The sequence below is a fragment of the Salvelinus alpinus genome, chromosome 3 (assembly GCF_045679555.1).
Source record: "Salvelinus alpinus chromosome 3, SLU_Salpinus.1, whole genome shotgun sequence".
Lineage (NCBI taxonomy): Eukaryota > Metazoa > Chordata > Actinopteri > Salmoniformes > Salmonidae > Salvelinus > Salvelinus alpinus.
This window is the reverse complement of record NC_092088.1, coordinates 10,266,398-10,291,473: the sequence shown is the minus strand read 5'-3', so window position 1 is coordinate 10,291,473 and position 25,076 is coordinate 10,266,398. Positions and strand designations below refer to the sequence as shown.

The following is a 25,076-nucleotide window of genomic DNA, read 5'->3' as shown; positions in this document are numbered from 1 at the left end:
GTTTGTCCCATTTTGTGAAATCTTGGTTGGTGAGCGGACCCCAGACCTCACAACCATAAAGGGCAATGGGCTCTATGACTGATTCAAGTATTTTTAGCCAGATCCTAATTGGTATGTTGAAATTTATGTTCCTTTTGATGGCATAGAATGCCCTTCTTGCCTTGTCTCTCAGATCGTTCACAGCTTTGTGGAAGTTACCTGTGGTGCTGATGTTTAGGCCGAGGTATGTATAGTTTTTTGTGTGCTCTAGGGCAACGGTGTCTAGATGGAATTTGTGGTCCTGGCGACTCAACCTTTTTTGGAACACCATTATTTTCTGTCTTACTGAGATTTACTGTCAGGGCCCAGGTCTGACAGAATCTGTGCAGAAGATCTAGGTGCTGCTGTAGGCCCTCCTTGGTTGGTGACAGAAGCACCAGATCATCAGCAAACAGTAGACATTTGACTTCGGATTCTAGTAGGGTGAGACCGGGTGCTGCAGACTGTTCTAGTGCCCGCGCCAATTCGTTGATATATATGTTGAAGAGGGTGGGGCTTAAGCTGCATCCCTGTCTCACCCCACGACCCTGTGTGAAGAAATGTGTGTGTTTTTTGCCAATTTTAACCGCACACTTGTTGTTTGTGTACATGGATTTTATAATGTCGTATGTTTTACCCCCAACACCACTTTCCATCAATTTGTATAGCAGACCCTCATGCCAAATTGAGTCGAAGGCTTTTTTGAAATCAACAAAGCATGAGAAGACTTTGCCTTTGTTTTGGTTTGTTTGGTTGTCAATTAGGGTGTGTAGGGTGAATACATGGTCTGTTGTACGGTAATTTGGTAAAAAGCCAATTTGACATTTGCTCAGTACATTGTTTTCATTGAGGAAATGTACGAGTCTGCTGTTAATGATAATGCAGAGTATTTTCCCAAGGTTACTGTTGACGCATATTCCACGGTAGTTATTGGGGTCAAATTTGTCTCCACTTTTGTGGATTGGGGTGATCAGTCCTTGGTTCCAAATATTGGGGAAGATGCCAGAGCTAAGGACGATGTTAAAGAGTTTTAATATAGCCAATTGGAATTTGTTGTCTGTATATTTGATCATTTCATTAAGGATACCATCAACACCACAGGCCTTTTTGGGTTGGAGGGTTTTTATTTTGTCCTGTAACTCATTCAAGGTAATTGGAGAATCCAGTGGGTTCTGGTAGTCTTTAATAGTTGATTCTAGGATTTGTATTTGATCATGTATATGTTTTTGCTCTTTATTCTTTGTTGTAGAGCCAAAAAGATTGGAGAAGTGGTTTACCCATACATCTCCATTTTGGATAGATAATTCTTCGTGTTGTTGTTTGTTTAGTGTTTTCCAATTTTCCCAGAATTGGTTAGAGTCTATGGATTCTTCAATTACATTGAGCTGATTTCTGACGTGCTGTTCCTTCTTTTTCCGTAGTGTATTTCTGTATTGTTTTAGTGATTCACCATAGTGAAGGCGTAGACTCAGGTTTTCCGGGTCTCTATGTTTTTGGTTGGACAGGTTTCTCAATTTATTTCTTAGATTTTTGCATTCTTTATCAAACCATTTGTCATTGTTGTTCATTTTCTTCGGTTTTCTATTTGAGATTTTTAGATTTGATAGGGAAGCTGAGAGGTCAAATATACTGTTAAGATTTTCTACTGCCAAGTTTACACCTTCACTATTGCAGTGGAACGTTTTACCCAGGAAATTGTCTAAAAGGGATTGAATTTGCTGTTGCCTAATTGTTTTTTGGTAGGTTTCCAAACTGCATTCCCTCCATCTATAGCATTTCTTAATGTTACTCAGTTCCTTTGGCTTTGATGCCTCATGATTGAGTATTGCTCTGTTCAAGTAGACTGTGATTTTGCTGTGGTCTGATAGGGGTGTCAGTGGGCTGACTGTGAACGCTCTGAGAGACTCTGGGTTGAGGTCAGTGATAAAGTAGTCTACAGTGCTACTGCCAAGAGATGAGCTATAGGTGTACCTACCATAGGAGTCCCCTCGAAGCCTACCATTGACTATGTACATACCCAGCGTGCGACAGAGCTGCAGGAGTTGTGACCCGTTTTTGTTGGTTATGTTGTCATAGTTGTGCCTAGGTGGGCATATAGGGGAGGGAATGCTGTCACCTGCAGGCAGGTGTTTGTCCCCCTGTGTGCTGAGGGTGTCAGGTTCTTGTCCAGTTCTGGCATTTAGGTCGCCACAGACTAATACATGTCCCTGGGCCTGGAAATGATTGATTTCCCCCTCCAGGATGGAGAAGCTGTCTTCATTAAAGTATGGGGATTCTAGTGGGGGGATATAGGTAGCACACAGGAGGACATTTTTCTCTGTTAAGATAATTTCCTTTTGAATTTCTAGCCAAATGTAAAATGTTCCTGTTTTGATTAATTTAATGGAGTGAGTTAGGTCTGCTCTATACCAAATTAGCATTCCCCCTGAGTCCCTTCCCTGTTTCACACCTGGTAGTTTGGTGGATGGGACTACCAGCTCTCTGTAACCTAGAGGGCAACCAGTGGGTCCGTCTCCTCTATACCATGTTTCTTGCAGGATGACAATGTCTGCATTACCGATTTCTTTGGTGAAGTCCGGGTTCCTGCTCTTTAGGCCAAAGGCAGATGACCTCAGACCTTGGATATTCCAGGATGATATTCCAGGAAGATCTCTCTCTCTCTCTCTCTCTCTCTCTCTCTCTCTCTCTCTCTCTCTCTCTCTCTCTCTCTCTCTCTCTCTCTCTCTCTCTCTCTCTCTCTCTCTCTCTCTCTCTCTCTCTCTCTCTCTCTCTCTCTCTCTCTCTCTCTCTCTCTCTCTCTCTCTCTCTCTCTCTCTCTCTCTCTCTCTCTCTCGGGATCTCCTCCTCCTCAGCCTCAGAAGTATTGGGCAACAAGCTGTTAGGCTGGATGCTCCACTCTCCATTGGGAGCCATAAAAGGATGATGATAGCTTGTCAAGGTGATGATAGCTTGTCATGAGTTCATATTTGCTGAGTCACGTCCGTGTGTGTACTACAGCCTTTTATCACATTTGGAGACGGACATGTACCCTAACAGCATCCATATTTCATATTGACGGTTGCGTGGTCTGAAAGTACACATCACCATTCACCAGTCCTTCTCACGGTAATCGTTGGTAGTAAAGTGACTTTGGGTGTATAAAGATGATGGTGCTGCTGAGAGCTAATCAGTAGAGGTATTTATGAGTGAACAATAGGAAACAGACACTTTCACCATCAGTCATTCACACCTCTGTTACTCTGGCACTGCATCTGTTGACTGGACTGGACAGGACAGGGTGGGAGAGAGAACATGGGAGAGATAGAGAGAGAGATCACAGTGGAAGAGAGTGAGAGGGAGGGAGGGAGAGAGAGAGGAGAGGGAGAGGGGGAGACAAGGTGGTGGATGGAGGGAGAAGGGGGGACAGGGAGGGAGAAGTGGGGGCAAGGAGGGAGAGAGAGAGGAGATGAGGGGTGGAGGGAGGGAGAAGGGGGAACAAGGAGGGAGAGAGAGGGAGAACAGACGAGGGGTGGAGGTAGGGAGAAGGGTGGGATGGAGGGAGAGAGAGGAGACAAGGGGTGGAGGGAGGGAGAAGGGGGGGACAGGGAGGGAGAGAGAGAGAGAGGAGATGAGGGATGGAGGGAGGGAGGGAGAAGGGGGGAACAAGGAGGGAGAGAGAGAGGAGACGAGGGGTGGAGGGAGGGAGGGAGAAGGGGGGGACAGGGAGGGAGAGAGGGGTGGAGGGAGAGAGAAGGGAGGGAGAGAGAGGGAGAGAGGAGACAAGGGGTGGAGGGAGGGAGAAGGGGGGACAGGGAGGGAGAGAAAGAGAGAGGAGACAAGGGTTGGAGGTAGGGAGAAGGGGGGACAGGGAGAGAGGGAGAGAGAGGTAAAGAAAACAGAGATGGTGTGTACCTTACTACTATAGTCTCTCATGACTAGGAAGTAACCTCTGCTCACTGGCGTACCACACACTCCTGCAACCCCCAAAAAACGTCATAAGCCATGGCAAGAATGTTTACAATTACTAGAAATGAGCTGTAAAACTGCAACATGTTCTCTCAGCCTCATGGCAAAATGTTTTTCCCTTTTTCCCTTTGTCCCATGGATAAATGTGTAGAATTGTAGGAAGTTAGCTGTGTGTGTGTATGCTAGCCCTTGTTTGTGGCTATCTGCTGGCATGTAAACATATCCACGCTGAGCTCATGGCTTGTGTTCACATCACATCTCTGCACAGCCCAACGATACTGCTTTCTCTATTCTCTGTTCTGGCTCGTTGCCCCTGGTTCACGACACTGTTCCACCTCTGTTCTGGCTCGTTGCCCCTGGTTCACGACACTGTTCCACCTCTGTTCTGGCTCGTTGCCCCTGGTTCACGACACTGTTCCACCTCTGTTCTGGCTCGTTGCCCCTGGTTCACGACACTGTTCCACCTCTGTTCTGGCTCGTTGCCCTTGGTTCACGACACTGTTCCACCTCTGTTCTGGCTCGTTGCCCCTGGTTCACGACACTGTTCCACCTCTGTTCTGGCTCGTTGCCCTTGGTTCACGACACTGTTCCACCTCTGTTCAGGCTCGTTGCCCCTGGTTCACGACACTGTTCCACCTCTGTTCTGGCTCGTTGCCCCTGGTTCACGACACTGTTCCACCTCTGTTATGGCTCGTTGCCCTTGGTTCACGACACTGTTCCACCTCTGTTCTGGCTCGTTGCCCCTGGTTCACGACACTGTTCCACCTCTGTTCTGGCTCGTTGCCCCTGGTTCACGACACTGTTCCACCTCTGTTCTGGCTCGTTGCCCCTGGTTCACGACACTGTTCCACCTCTGTTCTGGCTCGTTGCCCTTGGTTCACGACACTGTTCCACCTCTGTTCTGGCTCGTTGCCCCTGGTTCACGACACTGTTCCACCTCTGTTCTGGCTCGTTGCCCTTGGTTCACGACACTGTTCCACCTCTGTTCTGGCTCGTTGCCCCTGGTTCACGACACTGTTCCACCTCTGTTCTGGCTCGTTGCCCCTGGTTCACGACACTGTTCCACCTCTGTTATGGCTCGTTGCCCTTGGTTCACGACACTGTTCCACCTCTGTTCTGGCTCGTTGCCCCTGGTTCACGACACTGTTCCACCTCTGTTCTGGCTCGTTGCCCTTGGTTCATGACACTGTTCCACCTCTGTTCTGGCTCGTTGCCCCTGGTTCACGACACTGTTCCACCTCTGTTCTGGCTCGTTGCCCCTGGTTCACGACACTGTTCCACCTCTGTTCTGGCTCGTTGCCCCTGGTTCACGACACTGTTCCACCTCTGTTCTGGCTCGTTGCCCCTGGTTCACGACACTGTTCCACCTCTGTTCTGGCATGCCATGTCCCCTGGTTCACGACACTGTTCCACCTCTGTTCTGGCATGCCATGTCCCCTGGTTCACGACACTGTTCCACCTCTGTTCTGGCATGCCATGTCCCCTGTCTGCTTGTGTACAGGACACTCTACAATCCCTGACCCTTCTACAACAGGACAGCTAGTCTCACATACTGACCCTGACACCCACCGTCTTCCCACGTCCAGATGTTTGACTAGAGGTCACTGGAGGACAGGCTGAACCCATCCACACGTAGGCATGCAGTCAGGCAGGAAGTGACATAGCCCTACACTCACGCACGCAGGCAGGCACGTATACACACAGGAATGCACACACACACACACACACACACACACACACACACACACACACACACACACACACACACTGAGCTCACAGCGCCGCAGGTCAGGAGTTTATTTAAGCAATAATTCCAGAGGAGGTGTGGTATATGGCCAATATACCATGGCTAAGGGCTGTTCTTATGCACAACGCAACTCGGTGTGCCTGGATGCAGCCCTTAGCCGTGGTATATTGGCCATATACCACAAGCCCCAAGGTGCCTTATTGCTATTATAAACTGGTTACCAGAGTAATTAGATCGTAAAAATAAATGTTTTGTCACACTCGTGGTATACGGTCTGATATACCACGGCTGTCAGCCAATCAGCATTCAGGGTTCGAACCAGCCAGCCATCAAATGTCTCCTAAATGGATAATTGAATTAGATGGTGCCAAGAGTTCCCATTCACTGTTTGAAGCTTAACCACTTATAACAAACTTTAAACTTCTGACAAACTTTTGAAAGTGGAGCGAACTAGCCCTTTAACGTTTGGTTTGAAAACCACTTTCTCTCTCTTCCTGAAGTCTTAGCCTATTAAAACACAGGTGAAAAGGAAACGATGCTGAATGGGTGTAGACAAAGGGCTCTCCAATAGTAGTACCAAAACATTCAAAGGCCATTTTCTCAAAAGTGAGTTTACTAATGAATCAACTTTCAAAGCAGAATGGCTTTCGCATTGTTCCTCAACTGTAGTGTATGATGTACCATTTTGTAGCTCTGAGTCTCTACTTTCATCCAATGTAAAAAACACAATTTCAAATGTTGCTACATAAGACTGATTTGAGCCGGTCGGTTCACAAGTAGTTTAATGCCTCTTCATACTCTTCATACAAATTATTGCTGGTTTTCCAGGCAAGGAGCCAGTGGCAATAAAGAGATGCTGCTTGTGTTTTTGGGTGTGAGAAAACACGGCTGTAAACCATCGCAGGGATGTGTCTGTCATGCCACACATAGCATGGACCTCTCTGCTCTTAGAGTGGACATGTTTGTTTTGACTGGTAGGTCTACAGGGACTAGTCCTCCTCATCGAAGGTGGGGTGACTTTCTTTTTTTTAAGCAACAATGACAGTGGCTTGTTTTGAAGTGCTTGAGTTTACGGCAACTCTCTTTACGACTTGAATGACTCAGGGGACTTTCTACTAGGTTTCAGGTTTTATGGAATAAGTAAAGTGTCAAATTTTTGGGGAATGGAATAGTTACTGTATTCAAAACATGATGGCGGCCATGATTGCTGGGGCTCTACCATAGAGATAGATAGAGGACTGACAGCATGGGCAGCGCCATTGAGGCTACAACCCATAGGAATCCCCACCCAGTTGACTACTTTGACTACTTTAAAATGGTGGCAGCATGGTGGAAGCCCTTGATGGCACTGCACATGCTAAAACGGCCTTTTGGTCACTATGGCTCTACTATTGCTCTGTAGAGCCTCAGTGGCTCTACAGAATACAGCCAGCCATTGGCTATCCAGATAGCCATGATTTTTGTGACTCTCCCGAACACAGACATCCATTGGCTATCCAGACAGCCATGATTTTTGTGGCTCTCCCGAACACAGACAGCCATTGGCTATCCAGACAGCCATGATTTTTGTGGCTCTCCCGAACACAGACAGCCATTGGCTATCCAGACAGCCATGATTTTTGTGGCTCTCCTGAACACAGACAGCCATTGGCTTTCCAGACAGCCATTGCTAAAGACATATGTTCTCAGCCAGGGGCTGTTCTGGCATCCTGTGAATGCAGAGCCACAGGCAGTCTGGGCTGGACAAGCTATATATATTGACCATATACCACAATCCCTGAGGTGCCTTATTGCTATTATAAACTGATTACCAATGTAATTAGAGAAGTAAAAATAAATGTTTTGTCATACCTGTGGTATACGGTCTGATATACCACTGCTGTCAGCCAATCAGCATTCAGGACTCGAACCACCCAGTTTATAATATGTAATAGTGCATATGCTGGGACAAGCTGGCTCCATGTTCTGTCATAGTTTCCGGTTCCCACCACACATACAGTAGGTGTGTTGTACTCACTCACTGCATCCCTGTGTGCTGTGTTGTAGCCTGGAACCTATCACTGCATGATTCATACGAAAGTAAATGCACTGTTGATTCAAGGTTATCAGAAATCAAGGTAAGACCCAAGTGCAGACTGTGTGAAGTAACAATATGTATTGTAACCACAGGGGCAGGCAAACGACAGGTTAAGGCAGGCAGGGGTAGATAATCCAGAGCAGAGGCCAAGGTACTGGACGGCAGGCAGGCTCAGGGTCAGGTCAGGCAGGCTCAGGGTCAGGTCAGGCAGGCTCAGGGTCAGGTCAGGCAGGCTCAGGGTCAGGTCAGGCAGGCTCAGGGTCAGGTCAGGCAGGCTCAGGGTCAGGTCAGGCAGGCTCAGGGTCAGGTCAGGCAGGCTCAGGGTTAGGTCAGGCAGGCTCAGGGTCAGGTCAGGCAGAGGAACGGTAGTCAAGAGGTGGAGCAAAGGTACAGGGTCAGGACAGGCAAAGGTTAAAAACCAGGAGGACGAGAAAAAGAAACTAGGGAAAAAATCAGGAACCGAGACAAAACGCTGGTAGGCTTGAACAAACGAGACGAACTGGCAACAGACAGACAGAAAACACAGGGGATAATAGGGAAGATGGGCGACACCTGGAGGGGGGTGGAGACAAGCACAACGACAGGTGAAACAGATCAGGCGTGACAGTACCCAGCTGCATCGGCTCGGGAAGAGGCAACTCGGCAGTCTTCGGAGGCTCTTGGAGGAACTCGGGTAAGCTTGGATCCTCTCTGGGACTTCCGGAGTTCATCCGATGCTAGGTGGGATCCTTGAGTGAGCGATTGGGACCGCAGTCAGACTTCTTCTCCCTCCTACGTTCCCGTAACCGTCCATCGATCCGGAAGATGATGAGTGAGTCGAGATCCATCGGTAGTTCCCGGGCTGTAAGCTCGTCCTTTACCCAGGCCAATAACCCATGCAGGAATGTGTCGAACAGCGCTTCCGTGTTCCAGGTACCCTCCGCTGCCAGCGTGCGGAACTCCACCGCATAGTCTGCCACACTGAGGGAGCCCTGCCGAAGCTGGAGGAACTTCTGGGCAGCCTCTCTCCCGGACACCGGAGCCTCAAAAACTTCTCACCTCCGCCCACGAATACCTCCAGACTGAGGCAGGTGGCATATTGTTGCTCCCACACCGCCGTGGCCCAGACAAGTGCCCTCCCGGACATCAGCGTAAAATGTACGCTATCTTCGAGCAGTCCGAGGGGTATGAAGAAGGCTGCAGCTCAAAAATTACGGAGCACTGGGAGAGAAAGGCCCGGCAGGTTTTGGAATCTCCATTGTAGCCCTCCGGGGGAGGAAAGCGTGGTTCCCGTGAAACCGGGGTGACAGCCCTGCTACCAGCCAGGTTACTGAGGGGCTGGGAGGGTACAGTTGTAGTAGGCTGCCTAGTAGGCAACCCACAGAATTGCTCTCGCAAAGCGTCCAATGCTAGGTCGTGACGTTCGGCCATGTCCTGGAACACTTCCATCAGACCAAGAAGCAACTCCTCATGTCTACCAATGAGGGCTCCTTTGGAGGAGATGGCGTTGCAGAGCTGGTCCAAGTCTGCTGGGTCAGTCATGTCCAGTTCCTACTTTCAGGAATCAAGGTAAGCCCCAGTGCAGATTGTGTGAAGTAACAATATTTATTGTAACCACAGGGGCAGGTAAATTACAGGTCAAGGCAGGCAGGGGTCGATAATCCAGAGCAGAGGCCAAGGTATAGGACGACAGGCAGGGTCAGGTCAGACAGAGGTCGGTAATCCAGAGGTGGAGCAAAGGTACAGGACGGCAGGCAGGCTCAGAGGCAGGCAGTTGTCAGGCTTTCGGGTACAGGGTCAGGACAGGCAATGGTCAAAAACCAGGAAGACGAGAAAAAGAGAGACTAGGGAAAAACAGGCGCTGAGACAAACCGCTGGTAGGCTTGAACAAACAAGACAAACTGGCAACAGACAGACAGAGAACACAGGTATAAATACACAGGGGATAATGGGGAAGATGGGTGACACCTGGAGAGGGGTGGAGACAAGCACAAGGACAGGTGAAACAGATCAGGGTGTGACGAAGGTAGGAATTATCCTATGTTGTACGGCCTTGCTGGATATTTCACATTGAAATAGCTCAGACATAATTGGTTCAACACATAAGTCATTATTAAATGGTTGAGCTCGGGTCACAGAGCCCTCACTCTCATTGAATGTTGATTTACTGACTGGTATAGTTCAAAGACAAATTCACTCAGTGACAGGGTGAACCAAGGAATCAGCGTCCTGACTGAGTACAGCCCACTGCCATATGTCTTCCTCTGTGTTAAAGCGTCTGGTATCACCTTACTGAGAAGACCAAGACGGGACTTTGGAAATCAAAGAAGCGACAATATCCTTTTTCCTTTGGTGGCTCTTTTATGATGTAATGCTGACTACTACCCCCCCTCAGGAAAGCTCACTTACAGCCACACATCCCATTTTTTCTTCTTTCTGTTGTGAAACATTATACACCTCCAATTGTTTTATTATTATTATCATTTTTGTTTCTACCCAATTTCGTCATATTCAATTACGATCTTGTCTCATCGCTGAAACTCACCAACGGGCTTGGGAGAGGCGAAGGTCGAGTCTTGCGTCCTTGAAACATGACCCGCCAAATCGCGATCCTTAACACCCGCCCTCTTAACCCGGAAGCCAGCTGCACCAATGTGTTGGCGGAAACACAGTTCAACTGACGACTGAGGTCAGCCTGCAGGCTCCCTTGCCCGCCACAAGGAGTCGCTGGAGCGAGATGAGCCAAGTTTTAAAAAATCCTGTCAAACCCTCCCCTAACCTGGACAACACTGGGCCAATTGTGCACCGACCTATGGGACACCCGGTCATGGCCAGTGGTGACACAGCCTGGGATCGAACCCAGATCTGTAGTGACACCTCAAGCACTGCAATGTGCCTTAGAGCACTCGGGAGGCCTACACCTCCATTTATTAATAAACAGAGGAACCTTCGAGGTTATTTAATTTAATCCATATATAACACAATGACCACTGATGCCCTCAAATGAGGTGCAGTGCTGTGATGCTGTTCTGTATAATAACATGTCTGGGGTAATCCATGTCTCCGTCAGGGTCTAAAAGTCTAGCGACTGAATGGTAGCATAGGCTGAGATTAACGTGTCCATAGATTGGCAGTTCTAAACGCTGCCGGAGACCAGGAATTCCACATGGGTTGTACGCACAGGGTACGCTACATTAGAAGGGTTGCAGCCAAAGGGGGGTGGGGGAGTGTCTGAAAATCCTACAGGGAGAGGAACGAACAGAGTTAGAAAACACAAAGCTACAAAGGAGTATAATGAGATCATCTGAAACTAACTAGGTAAGATACTACAGTGAGAGAGTGATGACTTACAATCATTCCTTCCTTGAATAACCCGTCAGGAATAACACGGCAGAACCGTCCTTGTTTTGGTGGCAACACCGCCATTTGACAAGACCGCCCGCTTACAGCTGTCGCTGAGAAAACGTAGGGAGACTGAAGTATCAACACAAAGAGCACTAGGTAGAGGGGCAATAACTAGCCAGAACTGTAGATGAGCACTGAGACTGGGGGTCTAGGAGGGCTCTGTAAATACTCAGAGAGGACAGGTAAGTACACATACCCCTCCAACAGACACACCCACCAATTATCAGAAAGCTGCTACACAAATTGACCTGCTGAAACCAGTCCAAGTCAATGTTTCAACACTTCACAGCCACAAGTACTGAGCATTCAGCAGTTTAAACAGCACTGATTAAGTAGGCCACTAGGTAAAGGGACATCGCTTAACTAGAGTTGCTCTAGCCAGACTATATCAACAACAACAACTTATAGAAACACAAAATATACTCAGACCACTCATAAAGGAGTTGTCTTCCCAGAACTATAGATGAATCCTCTCCTCTCCTCTCCTCTCCTCTCCTCTCCTCTCCTCTCCTCTCCTCTCCTCTCCTCTCCTCGCCTCGCCTCGCCTCGCCTCGCCTCGCCTCGCCTCTCCTCTCCTCTCCTCTCTTCTCCCCTCCTCTCCTCTATTCTCCTGTCCTGTCCTCTCCTCCTCTATTCTCCTCTCCTCTATTCTCCTCTCCTCCTGTCCTCTCCTCCTCTATTCTCCTCTCCTCCTCTATTCTCCTTTCCTCCTGTCCTCTCCTCTATTCTCCTCTCCTCCTCTATTGTCCTGTCCTCTCCTCCTCTATTCACCTGTCCTCTCCTCCTCCCTTCTTCTCTTCTCAACTTCTCTTTTCCAGGAAAGCATTGAATGGAATGAGTTCATTCTGAGAGGGACAGAAAAAGAAGAATCTCTCTTGAGCGACAGTTTCTGTCTTCAATGATAGAAGTTAATCCTGCACATTGTTGATGTCATCGTTGATGACTAAGTAGCCCTAGTAGCACTAGTGAGGGAATGTGGTGATGTGTCTGTGTTGATGTTAGATTTTTCTCTTAGGGACATTTTCTGTGATTCATTCATGTTAGACTCTGTTCCTCCCAACTCATTTTAACATTCAAGAATGCTGACTCATCCCTTTCAAAACTGAAAAATGAAGAGCAAGCTGTCTATTGAATCAGAAACAATAGGTTGTGTTTGCTTCTGCATAACGGTGGTGATGATGCATGCTAGAGCTGATAACATGTTTCATAACACATTTCTAGCACTCTGATTTGATGGAATTATGACTGGTCAAATATTTAGGGCTCAAGTTGCATTGCCTGTTACTTGTCTCATTCAGTGGTCATCAGCCTTGAACCTGGAGGGTGGGAGGGGTGTGCAGGCTTTTACTTCAGCCAACCAACCAACCATCACCAACCAACCAACCATCACCAACCAACCAACCATCACCAACAACCATCACCAACCAACCAACCAACCATCACCAACCAACCAACCAACCAACCATCACCAAACAACCAACCATCACCAAACAACCAACCATCACCAAACAACCAACCAACCAACCATCAACAAACAACCAACCATCACCAAACAACCAACCATCACCAACCAACCAACCATCATCAAACAAACAACCATCACCAACCAACCAACCATCACCAACCATCACCACCAACCATCACCAACCAACCAACCAACCATCACCAACCATCACCAACCAACCATTACCAAACAACCAACCATCACCAAACATCCAACCATCACCAATCAACCATCACCAACCAACCATCACCAACCAACCAACCAACCATCACCAACCAACCAACCAACCATCATCAACCAACCAACCAACCATCACCAACCAACCAACCATCACCAAACAACCAACCAACCAACCAACCAACCAACCAACCAACCATCACCAACCAACCAACCAACCATCACCAACCAACCAACCATCACCAACCCATCAACCATCACCAAACAACCAACCATCACCAACCAAACAACCAACCAACCAACCAACCAACCAACCAACCAACCAAACAACCAACCAACCATCACCAACCGACCAACCAACCAACCAACCAAACAACCAACCATCACCAACCAAACAACCATCACCAACCAACCAACCAACCAACCAACCAACCAACCAACCAACCAACCAACCAACCAACCAACCATCACCAACCGACCAACCAACCAACCAACCAACCAACCAACCAACCAACCAACCAACCAACCAACCAACCAACCAACCAACCAACCAACCAACCAACCAACCAACCATCACCAACCATCCAACCATCACCAACCAACCAACATCACCAACCAACATACCATCACCAACCAAACATCACCAACCAACACACCATATTTAGCTAAGCATAATCTTGAGAGGGATTAGATTTTAATTTTTTTATTTCACCTTTATTTAACCAGGTAGGACAGTTGAGAACAAGTTCTCATTTTCAACTGCGACCTGGCCAAGATAAAGCAAAGCAGTGCGACAAATACAACAACACAGAGTTACACATGGGATAAACAAACGTACAGTCAATAACACAACAGAAAAATATGTATACAGTGTGTGCAAATGAAGTAAGGAGGTAAGGCAATAAATAGGCCAATTGTGGCGAAGTAATTACAATTTAGCAATTTACACTGGAGTCATATATGTGCAGATGAGGATGTGTAATTAGAAATACTGGTGTGCAAAAGAGCAGAAAAACAAAAACAAATATGGAGATGAGGTATGTAGTTGGTTGGATGGGATATTTACAAATGGGCTGTGTACAGCTGCAGCGATCGGTAAGCTGCTCTGACAGCTGGCTCTTAAAGTTAGTGAGGGAGATATAAGTCTCCAGCTTCAGTGATTTTGGCAATTCGTTCCAGTCATAGGCAGCAGAGAACTGTAAGGAAAGGCGGCCAAAGGAGGTGTTGGCTTTGGGGATGATTACATAGATGTATGTAAAAGTGAAGAATTACAGTAGTAGGTCTGTGAATGAGCATATATGATGTTGGAATACCTCACCTGGACGTCCTCCATAGTTCCCATGAACTAATACGATGCCTCAAGCCTCTCCCCTTGTCCCTCTGTAGACATGCAGTGACGTAATGGTTAAAGACCTTAACGTGTACTTAGAACTCTCCTGAATCACTCCGGTTAAGTTTCCTTACACCCACTAAAACTTATCTTTTAAAGTCGCTTGAGCAACTTGGCAACCGCTCCAATAACAGAGAGTAATTGTTGAGGAATTTCAGCCAGTTTTCCCAAGCACAATAACATGTTACAATGGTTTTGACCTTGTGCTGAGCCATGGTGTTTTAATCAGTAGCATCTGGCCAGAGTTGGCTATACAGTGACTTGTGTTAGTTGTGTTAGTTGTGTGTGTGTGTGTGTGTGTGTGTGTGTGTGTGTGTGTGTGTGTGTGTGTGTGTGTGTGTGTGTGTGTGTGTGTGTGTGTGTGTGTGTGTGTGTGTGTGTGTGTGTGTGTGTGTGTGTGTGTGTGACCCATTTTGTATTCTACGTGAGTCAAATGTAATCCATTGCCGCTGTTGTAAATGGCTGCTGTTCAGACAAGGATTTGTACAGTGCTAGACATGACCGCCTTGTTGACCTGATAGCCAGCAAGGTGAGGCAAGTAGTCTCACCAACAGCACACATGCATAAACATGTGGGGAAGCTGGTTTGATGTTGATATTGATGTGTTTTCCTGTGTGCCAAATACCCCAGATATTGTTGTTGTGGGGGGAGGCCAGGGGGAGGTGCTCATTTTTGGAAGTGGGCTGCTCATTGGACGGCTACGTGTAGAAGACCTTTGCAGACAAGCTGCTTAAATACCAGCCCCTGTGGCACGCTTGGACAGCCTCGGGTGGAGGTGTAAGCTGGTGGCTCTGATATTTGGCAGTCTCGGCCACGTACACAGGCTTCCAGTGCGTGGCCTCCAGATTGCGAGCCTGACAAAAACTAGGGCAAAGAAATTGTCTAGGTACTGCTCTGTTTCAGCTGTCACAGGCAGCCTAGCTGTTTGGAGAAGGAGGTGCTTGCTGTACCCTTGAGTGCCATGCAGACAGGGACCTTTGAAATGTTTGGATCTTTTTTTTGTAAATTTGATTGGAGGATTCAAATAAATTATTTAAAATGTATGCGGACATATGTGTGTGCATGCACCTCCAATCAGTTCTATCATGCCTGGCCAATAGCAGACTGGCTGTAGTTGTTTGTTGTTCCTAGTATTGCATTATAAACTTGGTGGTTTGAGCCCTGAATGCCGATTGGCTGACAGCCGTGGTATATCAGACCGTGGGATACGGTCTGAAATACTACGGCTGTCAGCCAATCGGCATTCAGGGCTCAAACCACCAAGTTATACCACAAAACATGTATTTTTACTGCTCTATTTACACCAGTTCATAATAGCAATAAGGCACCTCAGGGGTTTGTGGTATATGGCCAAAATACCATGGCTAAGGGCTGTTATTACGCATGACGCAACGTGGAGATCCTGGACACAGCCCTTATCCGTGGTTTATTGGCCATATACCACACCTCCTCGGGCCTTATTGCTTAAATATACCACAGTATTTCCGCCAATGATGTCATTGTGAAATGAGCTAGAAATAAAAGACCTGTGTGAAAGCTGAAAGTCCTTATGTCCATTTTATTCATATTTTTACGTCTTTATCTGTTTTGACAGAAAACTGCTTCTATGACCTCACTGCCGGTTGAGGACGTCGGAGAGCCTCTCCCTCAACACTGGAAGTGCTACATGTCACCAGAAGGGCGGCGCTACTATGTCAACACCTCCAGCAATGGTAAGGAGACTGATATACAGAGCCTTCAGAAAGTATTCACACCTCTTGACTTTTTACACAGTTTGTTGTGTTACAAAAGTGGCATTAAAATTGATTTAATTGAGATTGTTTGTCTCTGACCTACACACAATACTCCATAATATCAAATTAATAAAACATGAAAAGCTGAAATGTCTTGAGTCAATAAGTGTTCAACCCCTTTGTTATGGCAACGCCTAAATAAGTTCAGGAGTAAACATTTGCTTAACAAGTCACATAATAAGTTGCATGGACTCACTCTGTGTGCAATAATAATGTTTAACATGATTTTTGAATGACTACCTAATTTCTGTGAAAAGAAGGAAGCCTGTACAGAATTAAAATAATTTTAATAGTTAAGGACTGGGGAGTTTTTCAGGATACAAAAGAAATGAAATGGAGCTAAGCACAGGCAAAATCATAGAGGAAAACCTGGTTCAGTCTGCTTTCCACCAGACGCTGGGAGATGAATTCACTTTTCAGCAAGACAATAACCTAAAACACAAGGCCAAATCTACACTTGCTTACCAAGAAGACAGTGAATGTTCTTGAGTGACCGAGTTACAGTTTTGACAAAAATTTACTTAACAATATATGTCATGATCTGAAAATGGTTGTCTAGCAACAATTAACAACCAATTTGACAGAGCTTGATTTTTAAAAAAAAGTATAATGGGTAAATGTTGCACAATCCAGGTGTGAAAAGCTCTTAGGGACTTACCCAGAAAGACTCACAGCTGTAATCACGGCTTCTACAAAGTATTGACTCAGGGGTGTGAATACTTATGGAAATTAGATATGTCTGTATTTAAATGTCAATACATTTGTAAAAATGTCTAAAAACATGTTTTCACTTTGTCATTATGAGGTATTGTGTGTAGATGAGTGATATTTTTTATATTTTTTATCCGTTTTGATTTCAGGCTATAACACAACAAAATGTGTAATATGTCAAAGGGTCCGAATGATTGATTTATAGTGTTATACACCTACCGGTGTCCAGCCCACATGGGCTTACAAGAATACTTTCTGAAGGCACTGTCCATGTATTACCTAAAGTAGGTTGCTTCATATTAATCCAGAGATTTTGACAGTTGGAGTGAAACTCAATGACAATGAGATGTTCAATGTCCTACTGTTACATAACAATGGCAATGAGAAGTTCAATGTCCTACTGTTACATAACAATGGCAATGAGAAGTTCAATGTCCTACTGTTACATAACAATGTCAATGAGAAGTTCAATGTCCTACTGTTACATAACAATGTCAATGAGAAGTTCAATGTCCTACTGTTACATAACAATGGCAATGAGAAGTTCAATGTCCTACTGTTACATAACAATGTCAATGAGAAGTTCAATGTCCTACTGTTACATAACAATGGCAATGAGAAGTTCAATGTCCTACTGTTACATAACAATGTCAATGAGATGTTCAATGTCCTACTGTTACATAACAATGGCAATGAGAAGTTCAATGTCCTACTGTTACATAACAATGTCAATGAGAAGTTCAATGTCCTACTGTTACATAACAATGGCAATGAGAAGTTCAATGTCCTACTGTTACATAACAATGGCAATGAGAAGTTCAATGTCCTACTGTTACATAACAATGGCAATGAGAAGTTCAATGTCCTACTGTTACATAACAATGTCAATGAGAAGTTCAATGTCCTACTGTTACATAACAATGGCAATGAGAAGTTCAATGTCCTACTGTTACATAACAATGGCAATGAGAAGTTCAATGTCCTACTGTTACATAACAATGTCAATGAGAAGTTCAATGTCCTACTGTTACATAACAATGGCAATGAGAAGTTCAATGTCCTACTGTTACATAACAATGTAAATGAGAAGTTCAATGTACTACTGTTACATAACAATGTCAATGAGAAGTTCAATGTCCTACTGTTACATAACAATGACAATGAGAAGTTCAATGTCCTACTGTTACATAACAATGTCAATGAGAAGTTCAATGTCCTACTGTTACATAACAATGTAAATGAGAAGTTCAATGTCCTACTGTTACTTAACAATGTCAATGAGATGTTCAATGTCCTACAGTTACATAACAATGTCAATGAGAAGTTCAATGTCCTACTGTTACATAACAATGTAAATGAGAAGTTCAATGTCCTACTGTTACATAACAATGACAATGAGAAGTTCAATGTCCTACTGTTACATAACAATGTCAATGAGAAGTTCAATGTCCTACTGTTACATAACAATGTCAATGAGAAGTTCAATGTCCTACTGTTACATAACAATGACAATGAGAAGTTCAATGTCCTACTGTTACATAACAATGTCAATGAGAAGTTCAATGTACTACTGTTACATAACAATGGCAATGAAATGTTCAATGTCCTACTGTTACATAACAATGTCAATGAGAAGTTCAATGTACTACTGTTACATAACAATGTCAATGAAATGTTCAATGTCCTACTGTTACATAACAATGTCAATGAGAAGTTCAATGTACTACTGTTACATAACAATGTCAATGAGATGTTCAATGTCCTACTGTTACATAACAATGTCAATGAAATGTTCAATGTCCTACTGTTACATAACAATGTCAATGAGATGTTCAATGTACTACAGTTACATAACAATGTCGATGAGACTCACTGTACACTGTTACTTTAGTTTATTTAGTAAATATTTTCTTAAAAGTGCAATGTTGGTTAAGGGATTTTAAGTAACCATTTCACGGTAAGGTCTACACCTGTTGTATTTGGCGCATGTGACAAATCAAACCTGATTTGATTCACATAAAAATGTCAATGAGCTCTAGCTGACTGCTGAGGCATCTGACGTACTGCTGGGTGTTGAGGCACATCATAGACTTGGGGAAGATATCTCTTCTTCTCTCCCCTTCACACCATTGTCTCTGTCAACACAATTAGTTGTCTGTTTCTTTTCCCAGCACCACCACTCAAACACACACCCACACACAGGGACAGAGAAACACAGAGACTGAGAAAGCAACACAGTGCTTTCCTCTGTTAAGAACAGGACAGGGACAGGGAAAGTATTGATTTACTGACCTTAAATGAACTCGGGGGGGGAAACGTGAAGTAATTATATGATGGTGTGAAAAGAAATGGGAGACCTCCTGGGGGATGTTATTTTCCTGCTCCGCTGGCAGCTCTCAGAGAAGGAGAGAAGAAGAGAGAATACATTAATGAAGTTCAGGTTCTGAGTTTACAGATGCTGGTTATATTTTGAGGAGAAGTAAAATAGGCATCATGGGAGAATGTAGACTATTTAGAATGGGAGGATGTAGACTATTTAGAATTGGAGAATGTAGACTATTTATAATGGGAGGTTGTAGACTATTTAGAATTGGAGGATGTAGACTATTTAGAATGGGAGGTTGTAGACTATTTAGAATGGGAGGTTGTAGTCTATTTAGAATGGGAGGATGTAGACTATTTAGATTGGGAGGTTGTAGACTATTTAGAATTGGAGGATGTAGACAATTTAGAATGGGAGGTTGTAGACTATTTAGAATGGGAGAATGTAGACTATTTAGAATGGGAGAATGTAGACTATTTAGAATGGGAGGTTGTGGTCTATTTAGAATGGGAGGATGTGGACTATTTATAATGGGAGGATGTAGACTATTTATAATGGGAGGTTGTAGACTATTTAGAATGGGAGGTTGTGGTCTATTTAGAATGGGAGGATGTAGACTATTTAGAATGGGAGGTTGTAGACTATTTAGAATGGGAGGTTGTGGTCTATTTAGAATGGGAGGATGTAGACTTTTTAGAATGGGAGGATGTGGACTATTTAGAATTGGAGAATGTAGACTATTTATAATGGGAGGTTGTAGACTATTTAGAATTGGAGGATGTAGACTATTTAGAATGGGAGGTTGTAGACTATTTAGAATGGGAGGTTGTAGTCTATTTAGAATGGGAGGATGTAGACTATTTAGAATGGGAGGTTGTAGACTATTTAGAATTGGAGGATGTAGACAATTTAGAATGGGAGGTTGTAGACTATTTAGAATGGGAGAATGTAGACTATTTAGAATGGGAGGATGTAGACTATTTAGAGGGGGGCGTGTGCGTGTGTGTGTGTGTGTTTGTGTGTGTGGCTATTGGGTCAGATGGTCACAGTGGTCTGCACTTGGCCATGAGAAAACATCTCAAATGAAAACCCAGAAACACGAGCAGAAAAACAAGTAACTCCTTTACCTCCTTCTTCTGTCTCCGTTTAGACTAAGGCCTCTTTGGTTAACGTGTTAATGGGAAAAGACAAACCACTCCAGGGCAGTCATGTTTGGCTACATCCTTTTCTGAAGGAGTGTCTGTCAGACAGCCAAAAGCATGGCACTTTCAATTGTTATTTCCCTTCTTAATAATAATTTAATCGCTGAGGTGATTCCCCTAATGTGTTGTGTGTTTGTCAGGTCTGGAGAATAACCATATCTGTCTTTCGAATGGGACGTTAAATGGGTGTCCTGACCTTATCGTAAGAGTAGGGGTGTTAACCCCGGTGTCCTGGCTAAATTCCCAATCTGTCCCTCATACCATCATGGTCACCTAATCATCCCCAGTTTACAATTGGCTCATTCAGCCCCCCTCCTCTCCCATGCAACTATTCCCCAGGTCGTTGCTGTAATTGAGAATGTGTTCTCAGTCAACTTACCTGGTAAAATAAGGGTTAAATAGATGAAAGGAGGGTGATATTACAGAGAGATGACATGAGGGTGATATTATAGAGAGATGAGGGTGATATTATAGAGAGATGATAGGAGGGTGATATTACAGAGAGATGACAGGAGGGTGATATTATAGAGAGATGACATGAGGGTGATATTATAGAGAGATGACATGAGGGTGATATTATAGAGAGATGATAGGAGGGTGATATTATAGAGAGATGACATGAGGGTGATATTACAGAGAGATGACATGAGGGTGATATTATAGAGAGATGATAGGAGGGTGATATTACAGAGAGATGACAGGAGGGTGATATTATAGAGAGATGACATGAGGGTGATATTATAGAGAGATGACATGAGGGTGATATTATAGAGAGATGAGATGAGGGTGATATTATAGAGAGATGACATGAGGGTGATATTATAGAGAGATGACATGAGGGTGATATTACAGAGAGATGACATGAGGGTGATATTATAGAGAGATGATAGGAAGGTGATATTATAGAGAGATGAGATGAGGGTGATATTATAGAGAGATGACATGAGGGTGATATTACAGAGAGATGACATGAGGGTGATATTATAGAGAGATGAGGGTGATATTACAGAGAGATGACATGAGGGTGATATTACAGAGAGATGACAGGAGGGTGATATTATAGAGAGATGACAGGAGGGTGATATTATAGAGAGATGACAGGAGGGTGATATTATAGAGAGATGACATGAGGGTGATATTATAGAGAGATGACATGAGGGTGATATTATAGAGAGATGACATGAGGGTGATATTATAGAGAGATGAGGGTGATATTACAGAGAGATGACATGAGGGTGATATTACAGAGAGATGACAGGAGGGTGATATTATAGAGAGATGACAGGAGGGTGATATTATAGAGAGATGATAGGAGGGTGATATTATAGAGAGATGACATGAGGGTGCTATTATAGAGAGATGACATGAGGGTGATATTATAGAGAGATGACATGAGGGTGATATTATAGAGAGATGACAGGAGGGTGATATTATAGAGAGATGACATGAGGGTGATATTATAGAGAGATGACAGGAGGGTGATATTATAGAGAGATGACATGAGGGTGATATTATAGAGAGATGACAGGAGGGTGATATTACAGAGAGATGACATGAGGGTGATATTATAGAGAGATGATAGGAGGGTGATATTATAGAGAGATGACATGAGGGTGATATTATAGAGAGATGAGGGTGATATTACAGAGAGATGACAGGAGGGTGATTTTATAGAGAGATGACATGAGGGTGATATTACAGAGAGATGACATGAGGGTGATATTACAGAGAGATGACATGAGGGTGATATTATAGAGAGATGACATGAGGGTGATATTATAGAGAGATGAGATGAGGGTGATATTATAGAGAGATGACATGAGGGTGATATTATAGAGAGATGACATGAGGGTGATATTATAGAGAGATGACAGGAGGGTGATATTATAGAGAGATGACATGAGGGTGATATTATAGAGAGATGACATGAGGGTGATATTATAGAGAGATGAGATGAGGGTGATATTATAGAGAGATGACATGAGGGTGATATTACAGAGAGATGACATGAGGGTGATATTATAGAGAGATGACAGATGATTGCGTTTATTTTCTGTCAAATTTCGTTGGAGGCAAATGCTTAATTTTTCATAACCTTGCACAGAAATAGACACAGCATTAACGATCTTCCAGCTGAAAAATGTAAATTGTTATTGTAGTTGTGGTCATGTGAAACCAGCCTCTGAGGGGCATAGACAATCACCAGGCCTTATTTCCTGTTCTTTCCTCATGTAATTGGAAAAACGAAGCAAGATAAATGCACAGTCCATAAACACACACAACCACACACACGCAACCACACACACACAACCACACAACTACACACACACACACACACACACAACCACACACACACACACACACACACACACACACACACACACACACACACACACACACACACACACACACACACACACACACACGCAACCACACACACACACGCAACCACACACACGCAACCACACACACACAACACACACACACACACACACACACACACACACACACACACACACACACACACACACACACACACACACACACACACACACACACACACACACACACACGTAACCACACACACACAACCACACACACACAACCACACAACTACACACACACAACCACACAACCACACACACACACACACACACACACACACACACACACACACACACACACACACACACACACACACACACACACACACACACACACACACACACACACACACACACACACACACACACACACACACACACACACACACACACACACACACACACACGCAACCACACACACGCAACACACACACACACAACCACACACAACCACACAACCACACAACCACACACACACACACACACACACACACACACACACAACCACACACACACAACCACACACACAACCACACACAACCACACAACCACACAACCACACACACACACACACACACACACACACACACACACACACACACACACACACACACACACACACTACACACACACACACACACACACAACCACTACACACACACACACACACACAACCACACACACACACACAACCACACACACAACACACACACACACACACACACACACACACACACACACACACACACACACACACACACACACACACACACACACACACACACACACACACACACACACACACACACACACACAGAGTTCATCAGCAGAGCAGCTGTAACTGGCTCTTTTCCTAGCAGTCTCCACCTATCTGATAACATTTTACTGAAACAATCTGTTATTTATAGGATCTCAGCTATTTCAACCTCCCTCTCTCTCTAAGTTAAAGTTCAGTTAGATTAGATACTGCTGTGTGTGTGTGTGTGTGTGTGTGTGTGTGTGTGTGTGTGTGTGTGTGTGTGTGTGTGTGTGTGTGTGTGTGTGTGTGTGTGTGTGTGTGTGTGTGTGTGTGTTTGGGTGTGTTTGTGTGTGCACGTCGCGCACATGCATCTACGGCCGTGTGTGTTATAAATGTGCGTTCCCATAGTAACCAGAGGACCATCATGCGTGGGAGAGCGAGCGTTGTTATGGTTATGGCTTGTTTCTTAGAGGTTTCCTTCCTGTATTTCTGTACGGAACAGTATGGGGACGCAGTTGTGGTTTCCTCATATTCTCAATGGGCATCGCCCTCTCTCTGTCCAGGGGGTAGCTTGATAAACATCCTCAACCACAAAACCACAGCCTGCCGTCTCACTACAGGTCACTACATACCTATTTACACTAACTGTTTGTGTGGGTTCTTTCAAAATGTCTGTTAGACTGTTTATAAATGTCTATGTATACTCTGCATAGGTTACAGTGACAATGCTTTGTGCATAGTTCAATGTGGGTAGTATTTGACTGATCCTTTGTCCTTCCTTCTTGTGAGCTGTATTGAGTATGGAGTTACCAGAGCCTCCAGGCTACACAAGAAAAATAAGGGTTCCCCAAGGGTTCTTTGGGAAGGGTGATGGTTCTATGTGGAACCAAAAATGATTCAAAGAACCCTTGGAGCTCTTCAAGAGATAATACGAGATAGTACAAAATGTAGGGGAGGAGGCTCATTTGAATATTTTTGGGGTGTGGTTTACACAGCTCTTTTTGTGCAACCGTGAGTGAGAGTGTCCTTCCAGTTTATCTAATGTGTTGTGTTATGATATTACGTCACAGGAGGTTGGTGGAACCTTAATTGGCAAGGGTGGGCTTGTGGTAAGGAGTGGAGTGGAGTGGAGTGGAGTGGAGTGGAGTGGAGTGGAGTGGAGTGGAGTGGAGTGGAGTGGGTAGAATGGTTTTGAATACATAAAACACTTGGTTTACATGAGTTTGATACCATTCCACTCACTCCGTTCCAGACATTATTATGAGCAGCCTTATCAGCCTCATCAGCAACCTACATTTTATAGTTGAAAACTTGACTGAGGAACAAAACTCTTGTGGAACATTTTTAAAAGTTGTTCCGGAACGATGTGTGGATGAGCGAGCGAAGGAGGGAGAAAGGCAGCAGAAGGCAGTTCGATACTGAGAGATGGAATTCATCATGTCAGAGGACATGGTGAGGAAGAGGGAGGATGGCGAGAAGAAGCAAGGTGCATACCCGAACCCACTGCGTTATGCAAGCCGTAATGCATGTTACGCACCTGAAGGCAGGAAGTGAACTTGAAATTGATCCTGACAAAAGTGAGGAGAAAGAAGCCGTGTCATCAGGTGAGGTGAAAGCTTCCGAGCACCAGCCCATTGGTCAGGAATATGCCCGAGATGATTCTGACCCAGTGGGAGAATGAT

General features: G+C 44.8%; 1 protein-coding gene across 1 annotated transcript in view; it reads left to right on the top strand.

Annotated features, from left to right (window-relative positions):
* Window positions 1-25,076, top strand: part of LOC139569991 (growth arrest-specific protein 7-like) — a 121,648-nt gene that overhangs the window by 8,572 nt on the left and 88,000 nt on the right. Inside the window, exon 2 of the mRNA XM_071391407.1 lies at window positions 15,837-15,954. Within this exon, the coding sequence (XP_071247508.1) occupies window positions 15,837-15,954 (118 nt within the window). The remainder of the gene's footprint in view (window positions 1-15,836; window positions 15,955-25,076) is intronic.